Genomic DNA, 23,200 nt, shown 5'->3' on the forward strand with positions numbered 1-23,200 from the left:
GCTCGGGAGACGCTAGTGTGTGGGTGTGGATGGGTGATTTTGATGGGGTAGAATAGGTTCTACTCGTATAGAGTGATGTTATTATGTAAGTATTTTGATGACCAATTTGAAATGTGTTACCGTTAAGAAAATCTAGTATGTACCTACTCTTTCGGTAGATGTCGCTAGAAGACTTCTTAAGACGTGTAAATAATGAAAGAACTAGAAATATTCGTCGTAGTCGGGTAAATATAGTTAAATAATAATAAAAAACATAAATATTATAGGACAATTTTACACAGATCGAGCTAGTCCCACGATAAGCTCAGTTATACTTGTGTTGCAAGTACTTGAAGACGATATATACGATGATAACTTTTCCAAATATAGATACATTTCCAAAATTCGCGTTCAAAAGTATACCTTTTACAGTCTGAATTGTTATTTATTAAATACATTACTTTTTGTTAAGCTGTTATAGTAAATACCCCTATAATGGAACAGGCACCAGTTATGGGATGGTTCATGGTAAAGACAAATCCTGTAAAACAAGTATTTACCATCAGTTTTTAATCGCTGGCAACATTTTATCATAAATAAGAGCCAAAGAGCTGCTTAAGTTTAATCTTTCATTGATATTTGTGAAATTGAAAATTAATGGCGCTATACATCCCATGACTGGAGCAAAAAAACATAGTTTTAATTGGTTAATAATATTGAAACCAATTTCAGTAGCTTACCGAATAGGACATTCAACTTTTAAAGCACAAAGCGGTAGAAATTTTACAGATGTCGGTAAAATATCGAAAATACTCCAAATTTTCTCTTAAATGTTCCATGATTGGTGCCGTTAACTTATGAAACGTTATTTGATCCGCTACTTTTGATGCTGACTGTACATAAATAAAATGCATTTGTTTCTTATTTGTGTTTTTATTTTCAGAACACTTTCTTATGCTACAAAAAGAGAGTATTTCATAATGAAGTCTTTTTCTCATACTTACAATTATGTCAACTAACATACACATAATTCAGTAAATAGGAATATTCTTGAAACCATTCAAGGTAACATTATGCCACAAGTAAACATTGTTTTGTCCACTACAGCAATATTATTAAAATTGGATAGATTTGTATCACAGTCAAAAAATTAATAAAGTCAAAGTAAGATAAGTTGCCAGCGAGTTTTATAGCCCAGACGGTGCAAGGGTTATTTTAAACGTCAAAATTCTATGTAATTATGACGTTTACTTGACACTTGCAGCGTCTGGGCTATCAAAATCGCTGTCAACTTATCTTGGTTTGACTCTAACGGTATTTTAAGCAATGCATTAAACACAGCGCCATCTAGTGACCTCTTTGAGAATCTCGTAAAAATGAGGTGAACTAAGGATATTCGAATTTCAATTATTTGTATTTGTCAACTTCCCGTGATCAAAAATTGCCAGCCAGTTACGTTTAAATTTTAAATTTAGAATCGAGTTTATATTTCCTTTTATGACCCGTTAGCCGGTAGTTAAATAGAGGTTTACTATAAGTTTTGAAGTGACTTTTTTTTAAATTTTGTACTTATAAAGCGTAAACTTGAACAGACTTGATCTTAAGATTAGCGTCATGCCAGGACGGGAACCAGGTGTCCTTAGCTTCCCAGAATTTGAGGACAGCCTTGTTGTTCTTGTTTTTCCACGGCTTGTCCGCGGTGTCCGCGAAATCGTGGACACCACCCACTCGAAGGCCCAGGGAGATGTAGAACTGAAAACATGAATCAGTTATTGAGGAATAGGTACGAAACCCTCCATTATATGTGGTCTGACACGCATTTGGCCGGCTTTTTAAACTGCTATTTGGGTAAAAAAAAACTGGAACCAAGGGCGATAAAACTCAATCTAGGTCTATCCTGATCAAGTCGCCAAGTGGCTGATGGGAATAGGTACGGTCGTCATCAGATATATTGGAGCGGCCGAGGTGCTCAAAAATATCTGAACACGCACTCTAACTCCTTGACAATAGACGCGTGTTCAGATATTTTTGAGCACCTTGGCTGCTCTGACATGTCTGATGGCGACTTTACTGTTTGGATTTAGTGAAGTTAAAGTGTATGCCAAGTGATAATTAGGCTTGATAAATGCCGCAAAAAAAATGTCTGTTTCATACATTCCGGCTGATGTGAAGCCGCTGATTTTTATAGGACAGTAATTTTTTTTTTTTGTGTTTTCGGCATTGGTCCTATAGTAAGTTGTTCAGTATGACCTGTAAATTCACTACGCAGAGTATGGCCGGTGGAAAAAAATTCAACCTGTAAAGCCTGACCAGTAATATATGATCACGCGCCATATTGCGGAATTTAATTATAACTATTTTTTTATACTAAACTGAACTGTCACCGTTTACATGAGAATAACAGCGGCCTCCTGACAATGATCATATATTTCTGGTCGGGCTTTGTAAGTTTGTTACAAAATACTGTACTGTACTGTACTGTGTGTGTGTGTGCGTGCGTGCGTGCGTGCGTGCGTGAGTGTGCGTGCGTGCGTGCGTGCGTGCGTGCGTGCGTGCGTGTGTGTGTGTATGTGTCTATTACTGTTTGAGTGTTTATGAATAAAACAAATTCTTTTATATTCTATTCTAATATCATGATGCGTGAGCGATTGTTTCAATTGAGGTGTTCGATAAGAACTGGTCTTATTCACACATTGTATTATCAATCTTTCTCTATTATTGTACTTATTAGGGATATACATACATTTTTTTTTTTTTTATTCTTTTATTATTTAGGGACTTACAATCCTTAATGATTATGTCAGCCCCATCGTACCTTAATCAATATTACAGTCAATATTTATGTTATAGTCTTATATCTACTTAAATAGTCTAACACAAATAAATAAATTTGTTTGGCCTCAACTGACGAAGGCTCTGCCAAAATACACTGGAATCCACCCATATCCAACCTATTCAGACTGAGTAAGCGAAACAGAGCTAATCTTTCGCCTTCATTCCGTACACATTCCGTCAAAACATGCTGAACGTCTTCTATTTTATTGCAGGCCTCACAGTTTGGCGATGGTTCTTTTTTCATCAAGTAAGCAAACTTGTTAAGCGGAATGTGTCCAGAACGTAACCTTAAAGCTATCTTAATTAATTTCCTACTTAAATCTGCTTTTGTGAACCAAGGTATATGAGGAGGTTCACATTGCATAGTTTTGTACCACACACCTTTCTCCTTGCAACGTTCGTCAAAATGTTCCTTCCAGGTACATCGTGTTTTTCTACTGTATATATGTAGTTTTTCTGTAAACTCTGGAGTAACATATACCTCCGCCCCTCTCGTGCAGGCAGCTTTGGCTAACTTGTCAACCTCGTCATTACCTCTTAATCCTATATGTGAAGGAATCCACTGCAATCTCAGCACCATATCGGCAGGTATTCTTCTTAATTTCTGTAGCACTGTGTACGCTAGCGCTGTGCCTCTGGTGCCAGAGGTGCAGCGAGCTACATGCTGCAAGGCACTTTTGCTATCTGTCAATATTACAACTTTTGTAAGTTTTGAACTAACTGCATATGATATGGCTTCTGAGATGGCAAATAGTTCAGCCGACATAATACATATTTCTGACGTTATTTTATAAGAGTTGTTTACATTACATATCGGGTCATGGTACGCAGCTCCTAAATTGCTTTCGCTTTTGGACCCATCTGTATAGATTGTGTGCCAATCCTTGTATTTTTCACTTAATTCACATGAGACGATATTCCTAAGATCACAAGGGTAGTATGTATTTTATATACATACATAATATATATTATATGGAAATAGTCGTATAGTGGTTTTACTTTTTAAGAGGCCAGAATTATGGAACTATTTCTTTTATCTATGATTTAACATTACTCCTAGAAATCTAATTCTTGAACTGACTTGGCGAGCGATAGCTTGAAAGCGCCATTATACCGATGTTGCCATATTTTGTAGAGGTAATTTAGATGGATGGATAACATATCTATACATAATTACCAGTATCTCCGTACAAGAATGTCACCTCCGGTGGTTCGGCTACGTTTGTCGCAGGCCAGCTGACTACGAAGGAAACATATGCCTTCACCTAGCCCTTGACGGCCCCTGTCGTCAAGCTCACCATACTTATTAACCTATCGAATGAGCTAATGCTTTTACGGATACTGGAAAGCGATATGTAAATGTACTACATACCTATACGAGGCCTGGATGTTAGATAAGATAAGATAAGATAAGATAAGATAAGATAAGATAAGATAAGATAAGATAAGATAAGATAAGATAAGATAAGATAAATGTTTATTTGCAAGAATGTAGGTACATAGGTTACAAGATGTTAGGGTGATTATTCGGGTTTCCATTTACATTCAGCCATTTATTGGCGTGCAAAATTGTGTCGCATTTTATACACACAGTAAATAAATGTCAACATATCATAAGAGACCAGTTAGCAATCATAACACTATCTTATATAAATTAGAAATACATACATCAAATTCATTTACAATTAATTATATGTCAAGTTACCAAATTTAAATTATAAAATCAATTAAAAATAAAATTATCATAGTATACAAATAGATCATGTTACATTACCAAATTTCAATTAATAGTCACAAATTTCATACAATCAAATGTTAATCTAATAGAAATTCATTTACACTATAAAAACACTTATCAATTAACCACTTAGTAAGCTCTTTCTTAAAGATTATTTCTGGTAATTCTTTGAATTTGTCCGGTAACTTATTATAAATTTTTATGCACATGCAGTAAGAGTTTTTCCTGTAAATATCTGTCCTTTGTAGAGGAATGTAAAGTGCATGTTTGTGCCTCACTTGACGTTTAAATACTTCTGAGCTCTTTTTGAACATGTGTGGGTTTGTCTTGACAAAAAGGCAGGTCTCTTTTATGTACATGCATGGCAGAGGTAAAATTTCCATTTCCTTGAATAGTGGTCTACAACTTTCTAAGAACTTAGTGAGATGACGATATGAGTTGTGCTGGTGTCCGCCTTTATTACCTACATATAACATGAGTATCACATGATTATCCACCTGGTTTCTTGAGCTTATATAGTCGCCTCCAAACCTCCCCTTATAGCGACCCCATTCCTCACACAAAGTTTACCTTAAGTTCATATTAGCCTCACTGGATCACTGTTCACTCTGAGTACTGATAACGTGGGTCACAATATACCCGAGACACATAATTATTCTAATAACACCATAAGAACGTTCTTGACTTGATCTAAAAGCAAATATCACTGCCGCGTCGATTTGTTCGCACACAACCTCCTTTTTCCTACTGTCGTTCTCCTCTACCCTCTCAACTTCCCTCAAAAAATCCCAATAACCTAGAAGCGGTTACTTAAGTTAAACGTGACTACTAGCGCCATCTACTCCATGACGTTGGCAAATATTAGCTGGTTCGCAATACGTTCGCGACAGCCCCCAACCCCACGGCAGACCAAAAAAGCGATAGCTCCATGTCGTGAAAGCAGATATGAGCGTAAACGGGCTCTCACGAGAGGACGCCCAGGGTCGCGAAAAGTTGAGGACATCAAGTAGGAAAGCGGACCCTGGCAAAGGCTAAAACAACGCTAGGTAGAAGAAGACATAATTACCAGCTGATCTAAAGGAGCCATGACACTGCTTCCTCGTAACCAGTTGCCGGCATGCGGCACGGCGGCCTGCCGCGCAACTGTGTAGAATCCCTCGCCGGGTTCGATATTCCCGTACTCCTCACCGTCCACCAGCATCACCATGCCATCTGCGAAATAAACTTCATACTTAGAAAAAATGATTTAATGGCCTACGTCGAATAGTTGGCCATTGCCTCTGCTTGCGAAGACTAAGTTCGATCCTCAGAACATTATAAATAAATAAATATTGGACAATCCACAGTAAGCTCGATAAGCTTGTGTTGATGGTACTAGACGACAACATTTTTTATACAGATCATCCATAGGGATCATCAGTAAACATCAATAGCTCAGGAACACATATTCGTGATAACCCCAAATAAATGCCCTTATCGGGATTTAAACCCGGGACTCCCAGTTTCGTAGGCAGGGTCACTACCGACTAGGCTTAGGAGGCAGCTAAACGGATCTCTTCGAGGCTAGACTAAATAGGTATCTCATAGGTAAGCGTATTCCACTATAGACCGCATCATCACTTACCACCAGGTGAGATTGTGGTCAAGCGCCTGCTTATCCTCCATAAAAAAAAAACGAAGGGCATTTTATTATATAGGACATTATTACACAAATTGACTAAGTCCCACAGTAAGCTCAATAAGGCTTGTGTTAATTAAAGCAAGAAATATTACTTTGCTAATCCGCGAGAAAATAACGTGTTAGTCAAACAGTGCTAACCCGTTATACTTACTTGCGTATTTTTACATGCAATTAATGTTCCCACCCTCCCACCGCAAAAATAAATACGCAAATAAATATAACAACCCACCACCAAAAGTACAAAAACTCGACACGTGTTTCGCCTCTCTACGAGGCATCCTCACGAGATGCTGGAGATGTTGACGGTCTGACACCCGACAACTGACTGAGCTGTCTACTGGCTGTCTAGAACGGATACCTTGACCAGTCCCCCTACTGTGCAAGTGTGAGTGAGATGGAAAAATTCGTAATAACGGCGATGACGCAACATTCAACTGTTCGTTAAGAAGAAGGCTTGTGTTGAAGGTACTTAGACAACGATATATATAATATATACATATTTATAAACACTTAAATACATAAAAAACACCCATGACTCAGGAACAAATATCCATGGTCATCACACGAATAAATGCCCTTACCAGGATTTGAACCCGGGACCATCAGCTTCGTAGGCAGGTTCACTACCGACTAGGCCAAACCGGTCGTTCAAAGATTTACTTCTAAGATTGAGATTTGTGAGTTGGTTTCAAGTCCAGCTGGAAATATTTACAAATGCACGAATCATCAACTAAAACGCGTAATCAATTATTTGACTAAGCAATAATGACACAATTTCTTTTTTCACAAGTTTACAAACTACAATTTAATAGTATTTTATGCAACAGTTGTATAAGAAGGGTCAAAAAAGGCGAGTGCCGTGAGTTACAATGTGAGCCGGAGCCGAAGGCGTAGGCGAACATTGTAAAGGAATACGCTACGAGCATTTTTTGACCTACTTGTACAACGTTGCATACAATACTTTTCCTACGAGTCACCAAAAATAAATCTTAATTTAGGTAAACAAAGCAAAAGAATATAGCCAAGACGCACGAGCATACCTTGTTACGCGCCCAGCCCGCCCCGGGCCGCGGCCGGCCGGTCAGCGACACCTTCTCGTAACTCATGAGGCCCTGGTACTTGTTACTTGCTAAATTAAATTTTTGGACAGTTTTTTCTCGATTTTGGCCACCGTAGCCTACGGAGACTAACAAGCAACGCTAAGCGGTCGTCGTAGTCTATGGGTGTTGCTATATTACGGGTGTCACATGCGTGTTTCTGACTTATGAAGTAATTGTTTTTACTATGCAACCAAATGAAAATATTTTGTAAGTTGGCAGCAATGCACTTAGTTTAAAACTGTATTCGTTTTGATTTTGTTAGGTTGGTAGCCATTAATCGCAGTAATGTTATAGCGATTAAAAGCACAAGTGCTGTTATGAGGAATAGACAATATAGACTTTTCTTGAAACCTTTTATGTATGTTCTTATATTCGTGTTAATGAATGCATAAATGACGGATAACAGTAGAGGAGTAGGAAAAAGATGATATATCATACTTGTTAAGTATACTGTACCAAAGAGTACCGGGCACTACCTAAAGGTTATGGCGCCATCGCTCGAAACAATGCTTCTATACCTTTGGCCTTTGATCCGTTAGACGGCGCCACTTTTTGATACTAAGCAAATTGAACACATATCAGTCAAGTAATAAGGATCAAAGTTAAATGGCGTTCTAAAAGTTTTAATTATGTGCCGAAAGATGGCAGTAAATTACGTCGCTACAAAGTTTCCTTTGACAATCCACCTCTATTTCAAATTCTCTTTGAGTGTACATAGAATTACCGAGCTTACTGTTCTTGTTATCAATGCCAATTTTCTACTTGACCATTTTGGTTTCACCCTTCAGTAAATAATAAGAACAAGACAATACTCTCACCTGGTTTCCATATCATGGTGTAATTATGGAACCCACTGCTCCAATTCTCAATGCCAATTTTCTGCTTCATCAACTGCGACCGGAACGGATCCGTGTCGGACAGTACCGGACCTCCGTACAGTTTCTTCGCGAACTCGGCGTTGCCTTTTACGAAGGCTACCCTGATTAGGCCGGATTCGTAGCGGCGGTAACCGTAGAAGTTTTCACGGGGCTCTAGGTTGATTTCTATAAAAATAAGGTAATAAATATGAAAAATTATCTAGTAGCAAAAAAAGTGGATGTTAAAAAATTGCAGTTCGAAACACGGAACGCTGGCCATTATGAAATGTTTACGTGACGCCGGACTCTAGTGACATGAGAGTTTGTGCGGAAAGAGAAGAGCCGTGGAATGTATGAGTTCCCGGAGTTGTCGTTGAGATTCAAGATGAGAAAGTCGTCTCGAGAATATTTTTTCGTGTTTTGCTCATTAATGTCGTTTAAAGTGTAATATTGATAGCTTATTATGCAGTGAACTATCGTGAAAGTATGCAGCTAATGAAAAACTAATCTTGAAACACCCGGCAACCCATTGTGGCTTTTAGTAAAGTCCAGCTATCTCTTTACTAAAAGCAACTACCGAACGACGTCATGCTCTACGAGCACACTTAAAATTTACCCCTGAACAACGACACTTGACATTGGTAAAATTATCATAGATTTGATGGAGGCCATATTTTAAAAGAAGAAGAAGAAGTATGAGTTCCCTAACAACTTGCTATAAAATCGGGGAGATATATTTGTATGTATATTGTTAATATTGTTATGTATGTTAAATGTAATTTTAAGGAGAATTCGATTGCTCGGCCCATGCTTGATTTGCTTGTGTAATATGAACTGAGTCTTTGCGAACAATTCTGAGCACTAATTTATAAATCAAGAGCCGTTTGTTATGCGGCATTTATAAGGCAACTGAATGAGCTTGCTAAACCAGTCTGGGTCAACCGTCTCCGTATTATGTTAATAAATAAAATAAAATAAATAAAAAGCATTTATTTCGGACAAGATCCATAGGTAATACAAAAACACAAAACAGTCTCGTTTTTATTAATATGAACTGAGTCTTTGAGAACAATTCTGAGCACTAATTTATAAATCAACAGCCGTTTTGTTATGTGGCTTTTAAAAGGCAACTGAATGAGCTTGCTAAACCAGTCTGGGTCAACCGTCTCCGTATTATGTTATAGGTATCTGCACAGCAAGCAACCAGAAGATCAGCAACAGTGAGTTCTATTTAACCTAAGATCATATTTTAGAAATTATAATTGTTATTTATTATATGCATTCTCGCGCAGGATGAAGACAAAAGGAATTGAATTCGTCAAATATAATACGGACAAGAGTACGAAGAATTGCTATTTCTAGAGCATATTTTCTTTTTTCTTTTCCATATTTATTTTCCTTTCTTTTTTTTTATTTATTTGCGAGCTGTTGTTGCTGCTTCAGAGCCCAAGGTTCGCTTTATGAACTTTTTTTCTCTATTCTCATGATCATCACTTTTTTTGGGAGGAACAATGACAATCATACTAAATATGGTACAAACCAGGTATCAACCAGCTCCCAGCGGGCATCTTGGCCATCACCTCCACTCGGCCGAACTTGAAGTTGAACTTGTGTTTGGTGGTGATCTTCCCCGTAGTGACAGGGGGTAGAATGTCGGCTCCGTTTGCTACTCGCTTGCACTGTGCAGTGTCTATGGTGCCTGTGCATCTGTGTGAAAATTGTCTCATAGAAAAACTGCGATTTGTATAAGACAAACTTTAAAAAAATACTGAAATCGCGTCCAAAACGCATACCTATCTAGGTGGCAAGTAATAGAAGTACTTAGTTTATTATTCATAATTGATTGAATGACAGCGAAGGTCTACAGGTCGCATTTTACAACCGACTCGTCAGCGAGCGAAATGGTGAAGAGGTATAGATTTAGTTTATTATTATATTTCAGAATACAGGGCCATGTGTCTTCGCTTCGTTAAATCTATACCTCACAGAGCCACTATGTGTAACTTACATATCGCTCAAATCCAAGGACTCCTGAACGAAACCTTCATGATACATAGTGTCCAACAGCTTAGGGCTGATGACCAGTTGTCCATTCTCCAGTTCCATCGTTCCTCGCGTCATGTACACGTTGAATGGGTAATCCTGAAAAATCCAGTGATATAGTTTGGTCATGGTAGAATGTTTGCGATCCCAGGATGATCCCCAAAATGATCATCATCATCATCATTTATTAATAATAAATGTATGTTTTTATACAATCAGAGAATTTTTTGACGAATAATGGTAATAATAAATAAAATAATGTCAATATAACATTAAATTTAGATATTTATAAATGAATTATGTGTAGTTATGTATTGGAATAATGATAATGAATGTGACATTTAATTAATAGATATAATGGGAAATTAATGTAATGTTAATACATAGTTTCTTATGAATGTATATAATGTATATAGCTTAATTTTAAGATCAATATTTGCATGCTGCCATTGGCTAAACATGTGATACCTACTGCTTATAATGATTATGTCAACTTCAATTTACCATGTTTACGCAAATAAATCATTATCATTATCATTAATATAAAATAACAGGTCAAATATGTACTACAATATGTAGGTATTGGGTACTTAATATTATTCTTATGCTATGACATAGCCCACTTCAGGCTGGGAGGATGATGCGCCACTGCATCACACCCCACACATACACACCCCATTCAATGTAATTATTATTGTAAATATATTTAACTGACTGATAAAGTATTTGCATGCCATTTGTCGCTAGACATGTACTATTCTTATAGCATGTCATTTCACATTAATATTTATTTTAGGAGTAAAAATTAATTATGCATGCCATTTTGTGGCTAAGCATGTATTGCTACTCATAATAATGTACCTACCATCTTATGTATACCATGTTTATCGTAATAAAGTATTTCATTTATTCATCTCCAAGCCGTAATAAAAGCCTTCATTCTCTATAGATCCAACCAATAGATCCAAGACAGATCTAGTGAGATATTGTTATTCACTAGACTAGATACAACTTCGGACAGATGTATCCGAAGAGAAAATTTTCTAGCAATATATATGTTGAAATAATAAACAAATCTAATAGGATAAGTGATGAAAGTATGTTTAGAAATAGTAGTTTATGTGACTGCTACATAATGAAAGGCTTTAAAATACGAGTGGGTTAATGAAACGAACGAAGTACGTATAAGTAGGCATTGAATCAGTGTTTTAATACCTAATTTTGTAGAGTTAGTTACACTATTTTATCTACACATATATTATGAGGAACATATTACGACCACCATTGCGGCATCGATGCTCTGTCGTGAACTCGCGGATATGAGGTGGCGTCTCCTAAATATCTTGATCGCTCATTTCTGGCGAAAGTTTTACTATAGTTTATAAACTGAACGTGAATTAGAAGATAAACTGGACGTCCAATGGCTGTTCAATTGCTGCTTTGTTTAGAAAACCAGTATAAGGAACACATCCTGACTTTTACGTTAAAAATAATAATAATAAATAATAATTCAGCCTATATATGTCCCACTGCTGGGCACAGGCCTCCTCTCATGTGCGAGAGGGCTCGGGCTATAGTCCCCACGCTAGCCCAATGCGGATTGAGGACTTCACATACACCTTTGAATTTCTTCGCAGATGTATGCAGGTTTCCTCACGAGGTCGCGGGTTCAAATCCTGGCTCGTACCAATGAGTTTTTCGGAACTTATGAACGAAATATCATTTGATATTTACCACTAGCTTTTCGGTGAAGGAAAACATCGTGAGGAAACCTGCTTTTACGTTAAAACTTGTAATAAATTCGAATTCTAGTCTAAGTCTCATGGAACTTACCGGCACATCAGGAAACTTGTTCTCCCCCTCCCAAAGTTTCAAATCTTTCACGGCACTTTTATCAAACTCTTCACTAAAGATAAGCGCCCCCTTACACACGGTCTTCCCCAGCACTACCGTAGGGGTCGGTAGGCAACTGGGGGGAGGTTGGGTGGGCTGGATAGGGGTGGAGGTTGGGGTTGGTAGTGGTTTTTCTGGTTGGTAGTTCGGGTTGTTGCCTGTGTCGGCTTTGGTGCCGTTTTCGTAGACGAATTCTGAAAATAGGGTAATTATAGTGTACAAAATATAGCCACAATTCACAAGAGGTAAAGGCGAACGTAATAACTACATACATAACACATACATACATATATTTCAGTTATTTTTTTTTTCAATTACTTGTGTAAAAGTGAATGTCCTTTGTAAATATAGTGACTTACGTATATATTTTTTTATTTTATCTGTGCAAAATATAACCTGTGTGGATTGCATTAATTGACATTACAACTTTAAATATTTTTGGTTTGCTCTCTCGCTCTCGCACTCGCAACGAATCCTGCGGCTGGAGCATGGTCTCATTTTTATCACTTGTCACTATGCCTGTCACGTTCTAACAAGCATGTAAGTGCGAAAGTGACAGACATAGTGATAAGTGATAAAAATGCAACCGTGCTACAGCCGCTGGTCACACCAATAAATAAAAGTACCTAGGTTCATACGTTCATAAGTTCCAATTTGTGCTGATTTGGCATTAGCTGTAAGGTGCAATTTGTTATTTGAAATAAATAAAATAAAATAAATAAATAAATACGAAATGTACGGGAGAGTTTTGAGCTTACTGTGGGACTTAGTCAATTTGTGTGATAATGTCCTATAATATTTATTATTTATTATAATTATTTATTATCACAGAGTTCCTATGGCCACCTCCTGTCTCCATCATCAGATCAGCTCGATGGTACCATTATATTGCATTGTACATAATTATGTATGGAAATTTTCAGCTTCATTGGAAGTCGGGAAGTGGGTCAAATTTAACTTGCAAGATTTGACCCGTACATGCATAGGTACATTGCAAGTTAATAAAAAGCTTGTACAATGGTGGTTGTTGTCTGGCGCCCTCTAACGTGGTTAAATTCACACAAGTCCTATTTATTTCTCGGCCTTTGTAGTTAGTGTATGTTTGTGGCTTATTTTTTGTGCAACGTTTTTTTGGTTTTATTTGATACTAAAGTGTGCTGTTAAGTTTGTAAGGTATCTTAGAAATTGTTTTCTACCCACACATGTCTAAATTTCGTAATTTTTTTTGTTTCTTAATATAACGCTTTGTATCACAAAAATAGTGACCCTGTTAATAATTGTTCCTATCAAGTGAAAAGTACACATTAGTAGCACGCTTTTCTTCTCTTTATTAGCAACTAACCTGTTTTTATTTTTATTTTTCACTAATTTATAAAACCAAACCTGCGACCCATTTTAGTTAAGTGGCCCCCGCTTATTCCGGATCGTTATTTATTTTTATTTTTTAAATTAAATATTTTTTTATTTGCACGAATCTAGTCTACTCATTTCTCTCGCTTAGTTAGTAAACTAGATAGTAACCGTGATACTGGCATTGTTCAATACATAGTGGTACAAAAACTGTATCCAATTTTACTTGTGGTTTGGATAAACGTGCGTTGACTGCGTGTTTTCCGGCACAAAACTTAGCAACAAAACTATTACCGAACTAAAAATAAACCTCATTAGCCGCAGCACGCGAATAACCAACTCAATTTCTGATTTTATTAGAAAACCTAACAGACCCTGGAGACTTTTCGTCTGATTATTCGATCGCATATTTAGTTCAGAGCTGAAATTGAACATGCTTTTGTGCCTTAGGGATTTAGAAATGCCCAACATTTCTGGAGTTAAATCCATTAAGTTGTGTTATCGGTGCATGATACGAAGTTGTGTTTTCTAATATATCAATGTTATTTTAAAATACGATTCGAGAAAAAATATTAGTACACAGACAGTGTGTATATATGTTAAATAGTTTTTGGTCAAAATTAAATTTTTGGTACAAGCTTTTGTCGCTGAATGTACTTTTTTTACAACGGGTAACTAATTCTCGTCGAGACTATTCAAATAACCCCAAACACAATAAGACAGTTCTTGTGGTCACCTCCTGTCTCCATCATCAGATCAGTTCGATGGTACCATAATATTGCACTGTCACCCGACTTACATATGTATGCAAATCAGCTCCATCGGATATCCAGAAGATTGATAAATCGAGCCTTTGAGTTTGACAGGTGAAATATATGGTGCACGGCGCCATATATTTTGTGGTACTTATCTGGATTGTCAGCCAACTAGACAACCAAGGTTATCGCGGAATGTACGGATCCGTTCAGCCATCTACACTCTTCAATTCGAAGCATGATTTGTTATACACTTTACATTTAAGAAAAAGCTCATGATTATTAATCGTAAGACAAGGAGGTGCAAGAACGTATGGAACTCGTGAGATGGACAGAAAAACGTTGGAAACTACAGCCACATTACAGCCAAGTTGGGCCTAAGATCTAGAGCGGAGGAGAGGGCACTGGTGAAAACTGACCACAATCGTCACGTGCTTTAGTCATGAGAATACGATAAAGAAGAAGACAATTCAAACTTTTAGGTAAAACCTACCTTCGACAGTCCACTCCCCATTATCCTGCCTATACCCTAGGCCGTTCTTGATGACATACGTCCAGAAATATATCTTGTCCCCGAGCTTCAGCTGCGCTTCTCGGTCCCTGAACGTCCATCTTCCATCCTTGGCCTTGGTGATGTCTCTGGACCAGTGACCGCCTTCCAGGCCTTCCATCTCCTCGTTCAACTTGCCGTGGAAGGCGAAGAGGGAGAAGCCATCGTCTGGAAATTAGATTTATATTATAAAGTTGGCATGTTGTAGGATATTTTTACCCAAATCTATTAAATAACAGATAAGACCGCCTGTTGTCATGTATCATGTAATATATATGTCTCTCTGTAAATATTATTTTGAGGTTGTGTATTGTATTGAATAATAGGGGGCTTGTGAATGACCTACCTACCTACCAAATGTTTGTTGCTTAAATAATAAGTTTGACACTTAACTACGAGAAGAAAGCTACCGCTGCTATGTTTAATGTGGAACATTTATTTTATTAATTGTTCTTGGTGTAGCTGGTCTTAAGGATGCCTCTCCACTGAGGCGGAGAAGAGCGGAGATGAATGGAGACGTGTGGGAATTAACCAATAGCATTGTTTGTAATCCATTGGAGCGAAGAAGACATGTGGATTACGAGTAGAATATATGTGTCATAAATGTCATAATTGCTTAATTAAAAAAAAAAAAGTATAAATACATGCGACACTAACACGCGATATACAAAAATCTATGTAATACAGCATTGTATGCAAAGAATGTTCGTATTCGGTTCCTACACGGCGGAACTAATAGCCTCCTAGAATCCTAATTGCCTTCATACTTCTCTAAAACTTAAACTAAACGACTTAGAAGTAACTAAATTAGAAAAGCCACAATAACATCCATCCAAACCGGTACCCCGGGCTAATAAACCTCTCGAGATCTGAGATAAAAACAGCGTATCTAACACGGGATTCATAGTTTATAAGGCAATTCGGTTCAGTCTATAATAGGTCAATGCCTTTGGCTAGCGCAGTTTTTTAGAGAGCTAGCGGTAATTGCGTTGTGCTGAGCCAATGACTGGACGATTTGGGAATTTTAATAGTATAACTTAATCCAACAATTCGGCTTTTTAAGATAGGGGTATACTAATACCCCTACCACCACCACCACTACCACTACCACTACCACTAGGTACCACTCTTAATATGGAGTAAATTATCAGTTGACACTCGTAGTGTGGATGGTGTCAATTATCATATATTACTTGCTGAATATTTTTTTGATTTTGATGTCAACTTGTTTCCATAAGGGTGTCTGTATATTCCATATATACATACACCCTAGGCCAAAAGTTCAGCAAATAAGCCACAGGTGTACTTTTACATATCAATTTTTCACAAGCAATAAAAATTGCCAAAAATTACAAAATGCGATTACAAATATGGAATCAATTAAATATTCTGATGGCAGAATGATACTTTTGTAGTTGAATTCACTTGATGAATTTACCTGTCTATTAGTTTCTAATGCTAATTGCTTAATTGAACATAGATTGGTACAATGATTGACACACTAACAGGAAAAACAAAAATACTCATTTTTTTCCTTAAGAGATTGATGTTATTACATAGGTATTTACATGTAATACACGATAAATAAGAATACCTACACAATTGTTTATTTCTCATTTTGCTTGTCATATCTTAGAGCCGGAGGTCAACTTACTCTAATGGACGGGAAATTGAGACGATCATTTGATATCAGTTGTTAAATTAATATTTTTGTTGTTGGTTAAAGCAATATTATTTCCTTTAAAAATTAGTTGACATTAATTACTTATTATGATGCCGCTGTACTTACCATTTTATAATGAAGACTATTAAAATATGTTTTTGCCCGTTTATAAAATAGGGAGGAATATAGGTACCTACCTATAAGAAAAACATCTGAGGGCACAGTAGTGCCCCCGCCAAGTCTATAAGAAAAGCGGCACGGCCGTACCATTCTTTTCTCGAAGCAGTTCAGCCCATTTTCGACCCCCCCCCCTCCCCCCCCCCCTCCCCCCCTATAACTTCGTTATGGATAAAACTAGAAGCCTGAATTTTCAGTAACCAAGCAGGCATTATATTACAGGCACAGTATATTTCAAATTTCATTAAAGTTGAACGAGTAGTGTAAGAATTATAACTAGTCAATGTTTCTTGATTTTGTCACACTCACTGACTGACCGATCATCAAAACTCTAAGGCACTTTTAGCAGACATAGATACTTCAAATTTGGAAAACAATTAGTGTTTAGTGTATAAATCAAAGAAAAACTCAAATATTTTGCAATTTAGGTCCAGTTTTCTAGATACACCAACTGCATTAAATAACTGTATAGAATTACATATAAACGTATAGGATTGCAAAAGTTACATTTGCAGTGAATGAATCAGTGTACCTGTATATGTATAATATAATGGAATTCAAGAAGTAGAAGGTACCAGAAAGGAAAAAATAGGACTATCTAGAAAAATAAATGAGATGCCATCAAAAACATAACTTGTAAAAAAAAAGTTGTGAGATCCATGTAATACCAAGTCGGTTAATTTATTCAGTTCCTACTTAAAGGACCTTCTGGCTTAAGTTATTACGTAATGAGGTAACCTAACAACATCTTATAGTGACCATATTAATATTTAAAATCTTTTATCCCTTAAGTAGGGACTGAATAAATTAACCGATTTGGTATTAAGTACATGGATCTCAATACTTTTTACGGTAGAAGAACTGAGACTTGGTTTTTTTTTCAAGTTATGTTTTTGATGGCATCCAAATTACATATAAAACTAAAGGTGTTTGAAATAAAAAATAAAATTATAATTTTTACCGGCGCGTTCTTGATTAATAGATTTCCTAAAAGATGATGCCGGGTAATTCCGAACATGGACACTAATGTGATAAAATTAAGGGTGTAATCTTTTCTGCAATTAGAACTATAAGCTGGATTAACATACCTGGTACTGACACCCTCAGTCCCTTAGGGTAAATAGCCTCCAACTGAGCATTAGGTACTATATACTGCGCCGCCCGGGGCTGCCCGCGGCACGCGGCGATCAATAATAAATAAACGATAGCTTTGTACATGACGTCTGACCGCGGCGGTGACTGAACGCAGACTGGACAATAGATGTGGTCAGTCGGTGCGTTTGCGCTGGTTTGAGCTAGGAATGGTAAGAACTGGTCAAAAAATACAGCCAGCAACAGAAGTACTGTGTGAAGTTTCAATCGTGGGGAAACATTAATCATCGATTTTTGAGAAAAAAGGACATTAAACTAATTCTACCAATTCCACTCACGTGTTTGTAGTCACTCGCGCGACATGTTTCGGAGAGACTAGGTAGGTAGATAGGTTTGGAGTTAAGGTCGAGAAATAGGGAGTTGATTTTTTAACAGAAATACATGATGAAATCGTTCAGAAACCAAAATGTTTCCCCGCGATTTAAAGTAACCCCAGTTTACCGGTAGCCAGTGTTGTCACATCTACCAACTTTTTGGTAGATCTACTTATTTTGCCTGCGTTCTACCTATCTACCTCCCTCGGCCTGAAATCTACCTATTTTTCTAAAGGGTACAATTGTAAGCAATTCTCAATACATGTGACGGAACATGACTTAATTTCTACCGAATTTAGATTCGATGTAATGAAAAGTTGCCAAAGAAACAGATTATACAAGCAGGTTCATTACCTACTAACAATGGAAATCCTATTTTTTGTTCAATTTCTTTAATAAACACGTGTACTAACATCACAATATTAAAAACTAATAAATAATTTGAAACATTTTTAATCATAAAAATGTACTTGCTATTGAGTGGTACATCTACTTATTTTTCATTTTAAAACCACCCATTTCTACCTATTTTTGCACCCTGGTCTACCACTTCGGCAAAATTGTATGTGACAACACTGCCGGTAGCTAACAGGGTGAGGTGTGAAAAATGAAAAACCAAAGGTAAGCACATAGCAAATTCAAAGCAAAGGTAAAACAATCGAGATTGAGATGTGAACTCCAATCAAGTCCACTCAGCAATGCAGCTGGCACGACTAGGTCAACGGATACTCTTAAAAATTAATAATAATAATAAAATACGAGTACTTTATTGTGCACTACAAAGAGAAATATAGTTTCTATTTTTCTCCGTGAGCTTCTACGGATTATCGTCTTATCTATTGTTTAAAAACCGCAAAGGCGCGTGCCACTATGAAAAAATGGTCAAGCCGCATAGGTAGCGTTTATTGAATTACTACTCTATTGAGCACGGAATAAGATTCATTATGAACTAATACAGAATTCTAACAGAATAGCTGTCTGATCTCTATTGGTGCGTCTAAGGTAGGCGACTAGACGCTCTCAAACCAGCTTAACTTGTGACACTGCGATCCGAAACAAAGATACGTATTCGAAGACCTCGCTTGCACTGGTAATGCGAGCGCACGGCTAGCTAGCGCCAAGGAAGCAATGTTATGTTTCTCCCAAATATATTTGTGTGAAAATCCGGCCCTATTTTTTACCTGCTCCTCGAGAAACATAACATTGCTTCCTTGGCGCTAGCTAGCCGTGCGCTCGCATTACCAGTGCAAGCGAGGTCTTCGAATACGTATCTTTGTTTCGGATCGCAGTGTCACAAGTTAACCTGGTTTGAGAGCGTTTAGTCGCCTACCTTAGACGCACCAATAGAGATCAGACAGCTATTCTGTTAGAATTCTGTATTAGTTCATAATGAATCTTATTCCGTGCTCAATAGAGTAGTAATTCAATAAACGCTACCTATGCGGCTTGACCATTTTTTCATAGTGGCACGCGCCTTTGCGGTTTTTAAACAATAGATAAGACGATAATCCGTAGAAGCTCACGGAGGAAAATAGAAACTATACATGTTACAAACAAAGAAAGGACATAAGTGAATAGGTAACAATAGGCGGACTTATCGCTAAAAAGCGACCTCTTCCAGACAACCTTCAGATAGCGATTAAAAATAAAATAAAATAAATAAATTAATTATTTTTAAATTAAATTGTGTTCACTGTTCATTTCTTTTTGAAAACTTAGCCAGCCGTTAACGACTTCTGGTGCTAACAGTAATCATTTAAAAAAGAAAATGGAATGAGAAAAACAACCGCTATGAAAACGGTTGAAATAGTACTCCTGATTTAAATAGTCGCTGATATCGAATGAGATTCCGTAGCTCAGTGGGTTAAAAAAAAGTAATTTTACTGTCAGAAGATGCCTCATCCAAGGTTTCCATTTCAAAAATTGTATGATTTGTACTTTAATTACTTTATTATTTGTGATATTTGCAGTAATTAAGAAATAATTTACATGTAGGAATTTCTACTACTTTTCTAAGTCTATATCAAGACGCGTTTAGCTTTACCGGTCGATTATTTTTCCTCAAGATCGTTACGGTTTTTTAATGGAACTTAGTTCTTATGCTCTAGTCATTAAGGTTTAAAACAGCTAAGTAAATCATTACCCATTCAGCCATTTACTTTGTTGTGCCTACTTGTGAGTAATTATTCTGTATTACAACTATTACAAGTAAGTACTTATTACAAATTATGGAAACTATTTATTTTTAGACCTCCAATTTTAGGGACTTTTTTGTTGCAAATTTACTCATGCAAAAATAAGAGCAATCTATTAAGTTATTGGTACAATGCAACAGTTAAAAATAAAATATATTAAATTAAAATAAATAAATATATTAATTAACATGTGTTTGTTCAACTATCATAAAAAAAACGGAATGCGCCCAAATTATATGTCACATGTATACATATAGGTAGTCTAGTTTGTGTAAACAGTTTCCAACCTATAATATTGTATCGGCTATCAGATCCTAACTTCGCCCGAATCGAGATAATGATCGGGTCAAACAACTTATACTTAACCACGACACGGTGTTAAACTCCTGATGAGATGAAACAGCTAACGAGAGAAAGACGGAGATAGAATTAGAAAAGTATGCGCAACTTTCTGGACGTGACATTGGTTTTCTAGATTAGGTTCTTGTTTGTATTAAGCTACTGGCCCGTCACACCTAGCTTTTGGGTAAGCCGTAGTTTAAAGCGTCTTCACCAGGGCTCGGAACCGGTTTTAAAAATAGCGGTAAATACCGGTTTATTTTGGTTTTATTTGGAACTTTCATAAGAACGCGAACGTTTTAAGAACTTTATTGTAACCTTAATAAACCGGTTTATTCGATGAGAGACGGGACGGCCGCTCGGCCTGGTGGTATGCCGCGTAAACAAAGACACCCATAGGAAGAAACCGGCTTTTATTATTCTAAACCGGTTAATCTGACAAGAGCTTTATGTAAATGTTATCCTAGAAACCGGTTTATAAATAACGGTTGAAATCGAAATATAAAGGTTTTGCGCCAAGGTTTTCACATTGTCCGATCCGATATCGGATGTCGGATGCCCTTTGGAGAAAAACAGCTGCTAGAAAATGTCCTGTGGCATCAAGTCCTTTTATTTTGCATTAATTCTTTCTGTTGAATAACAAACAATTACCTATTAAATGTATTATATTAAAAGGCACTTTTTTTTTTTGTTTCTTGGTAGTCGTATCCGACGTCCGATATCGGGTCAGACAAAGTGAAAACGGTCTACGTAAGTTGTTCTATTAGGTGCTCAATTATTTCAAATTAGGTATTAAGCCGATGGGAATCAAGTTTTAAGGATGCACTGTCACGAAAGGGCCGAAAGGCTACTAACTAATAACGTTGCAATTTGCCGCGTTTGCTAATAAGGTAAGGTAAGCATATCCTAATAAGGTAAGGTAAGCATGTGCTAATAAGGTAAGGTAAGCATATTGTTAGTATAATAATATGCTGAGACAGGGTCTTTTCCCTACTGGCCCTACTGCGCACATTGCTGGACCCAAGTGTGTCATTTTCTGTTTTTAATGTGTACATGATTTTATCTGTTGTTGTTTTGTTGTTCTTATTATTATCGTTTTATCTTATTTCTTCCATCTTCTTTTCATATTCATTTGTGCTTTATGGAATAAATGTCATTTCTGTTCTTTCTGTCATTTCTTTTTTTTTGATCACCGTAAACTTTATTTATGGTATAGGAGACAAATGGTATAGGAGGCCTTTACCCGAGAAGGGGTTCTTGCTTCGTAGCGTAGGAATATTCTTAGAGTTATTTAAAAAATTCAATTTAAATTTTTGTAAATATAAGGAAATTGTTGACTACTTATCATAATTACGAGATATTCCTTCCAATTTTTCGAATCATGTTGACACTGTAACTACTTGCAAGAAATAAAAGGCTTTTATTTTTATTTTTTATTTTTTTTATAGGAGACAAACGAGCAGACGTATTGCTTGATGGTAAGCCATTACCGTCGCCCATAGACGCCCGCAACACTAGAGGGCTTATAAGTACGCTGCCGGCATTTATGGCGTCTGTAGGTACCAAACTTGACGCCCGGTTTGGCCTAGTGGGTAGTGACCCTGTCTACGAAGCTGATGGTCCCGGGTTCAAATCCTGGTAAGGGCATGTATTTGTGTGATGAGCATGGATATTTGTTCCTGAGTCATGGGTGTTTTCTATGTATTTAAGTATTTATAAATATATATATATTATATATATCGTTGTCTAAGTACCCTCAACACAAGCCTTATTGAGCTTACTGTGGGACTTAGTCAATTTGTGTAATAATGTCCTATAATATTTATATTTATTTATTTATTTTAAACTATAAGCGCCTGACGTAAATTGAAAGCAATTTTAGTTTTATACTAAATATCACCGAAGATTTATGAATAAACTGCATATCACTTTGTTATAAACAGTAGAGTAGATATTATATTATATAAATAAATAAATATTGTAGGGTAATCTTACAAAACCCGATCTAGTCCGACAGTAAGTTCAATGAGACTTGTGTTGTGGGTAAATATTACTTTTTAATTATTTTTATTGTTAAAAAAGTAATTAAATGTTGCAATATAGCGTTGTGTGATACGACCGTAACATTTAACTGAACCAAACAATTGAAAACGGTGACATATCAATGTCATTTCGAGTATCGATCGTCCGAGATAGTACTTACGTTTAGCAGCAAATGTATGAAGTCGTACTAAACACTAATCAATATGTAAACAGCCCCTAAGGCAAGTGTACACGCTCGTGAAGGCCTTATAAGACAAACATTGATTATTGATTATCTCCGAAATGGAGTTAGAATACCGGAGTCTTTGAGAAAGTTACTTAATTTAAGCTCATTGATACACCCTTGAAATTAACGAAAACAAAAACACGGTGTATATAAATACTTATATATACATAAAAAACATTTACCTACCATTTGTTTTGTTCCTGCAAAACACAAAATGGCAGCTGTAAAATTATGATCAAATTTTTTCTAAAGTATAATAAATAAATAAAATTGTCATAATGAGAATGATCTCTACTTAATTATTATAAGA

At 36.6% G+C, this 23,200-nt stretch overlaps 1 protein-coding gene across 1 annotated transcript; it reads right to left on the minus strand.

The window, feature by feature from the left end:
- Positions 1 to 722: 722 nt before the first annotated feature.
- On the minus strand, positions 723 to 17,885 carry LOC133533272 (beta-1,3-glucan-binding protein-like). The gene is made up of 8 exons (XM_061872229.1): positions 17,710 to 17,885; positions 14,725 to 14,949; positions 12,067 to 12,320; positions 10,199 to 10,332; positions 9,731 to 9,897; positions 8,152 to 8,376; positions 5,619 to 5,764; positions 723 to 1,731 (listed from the first exon to the last, which is right to left on the minus strand). Exons 1-8 carry the CDS (start codon positions 17,837 to 17,839, stop codon positions 1,549 to 1,551), a joined length of 1,464 nt encoding a protein of 487 aa, XP_061728213.1. The 5' UTR covers positions 17,840 to 17,885; the 3' UTR covers positions 723 to 1,548.
- Positions 17,886 to 23,200: the final 5,315 nt, after the last annotated feature.

Source organism: Cydia pomonella, unplaced genomic scaffold (assembly GCF_033807575.1).
Source record: "Cydia pomonella isolate Wapato2018A unplaced genomic scaffold, ilCydPomo1 PGA_scaffold_146, whole genome shotgun sequence".
NCBI classification, from domain to species: domain Eukaryota; kingdom Metazoa; phylum Arthropoda; class Insecta; order Lepidoptera; family Tortricidae; genus Cydia; species Cydia pomonella.

Coding starts and splice junctions, on each gene's coding strand:
- LOC133533272 (XM_061872229.1), bottom strand. CDS start 17,839: ATGTACAAAGCTATCGTTTATTTATTATTGATCGCCGCGTGCCGCGGG. Junction 9,898..10,198: donor TCCTTGGATTTGAGCGATAT/GTAAGTTACACA, acceptor ATTTTCACACAG/ATGCACAGGCACCATAGACA. Junction 8,377..9,730: donor TGGGAGCTGGTTGATACCTG/GTTTGTACCATA, acceptor TTATTTTTATAG/AAATCAACCTAGAGCCCCGT.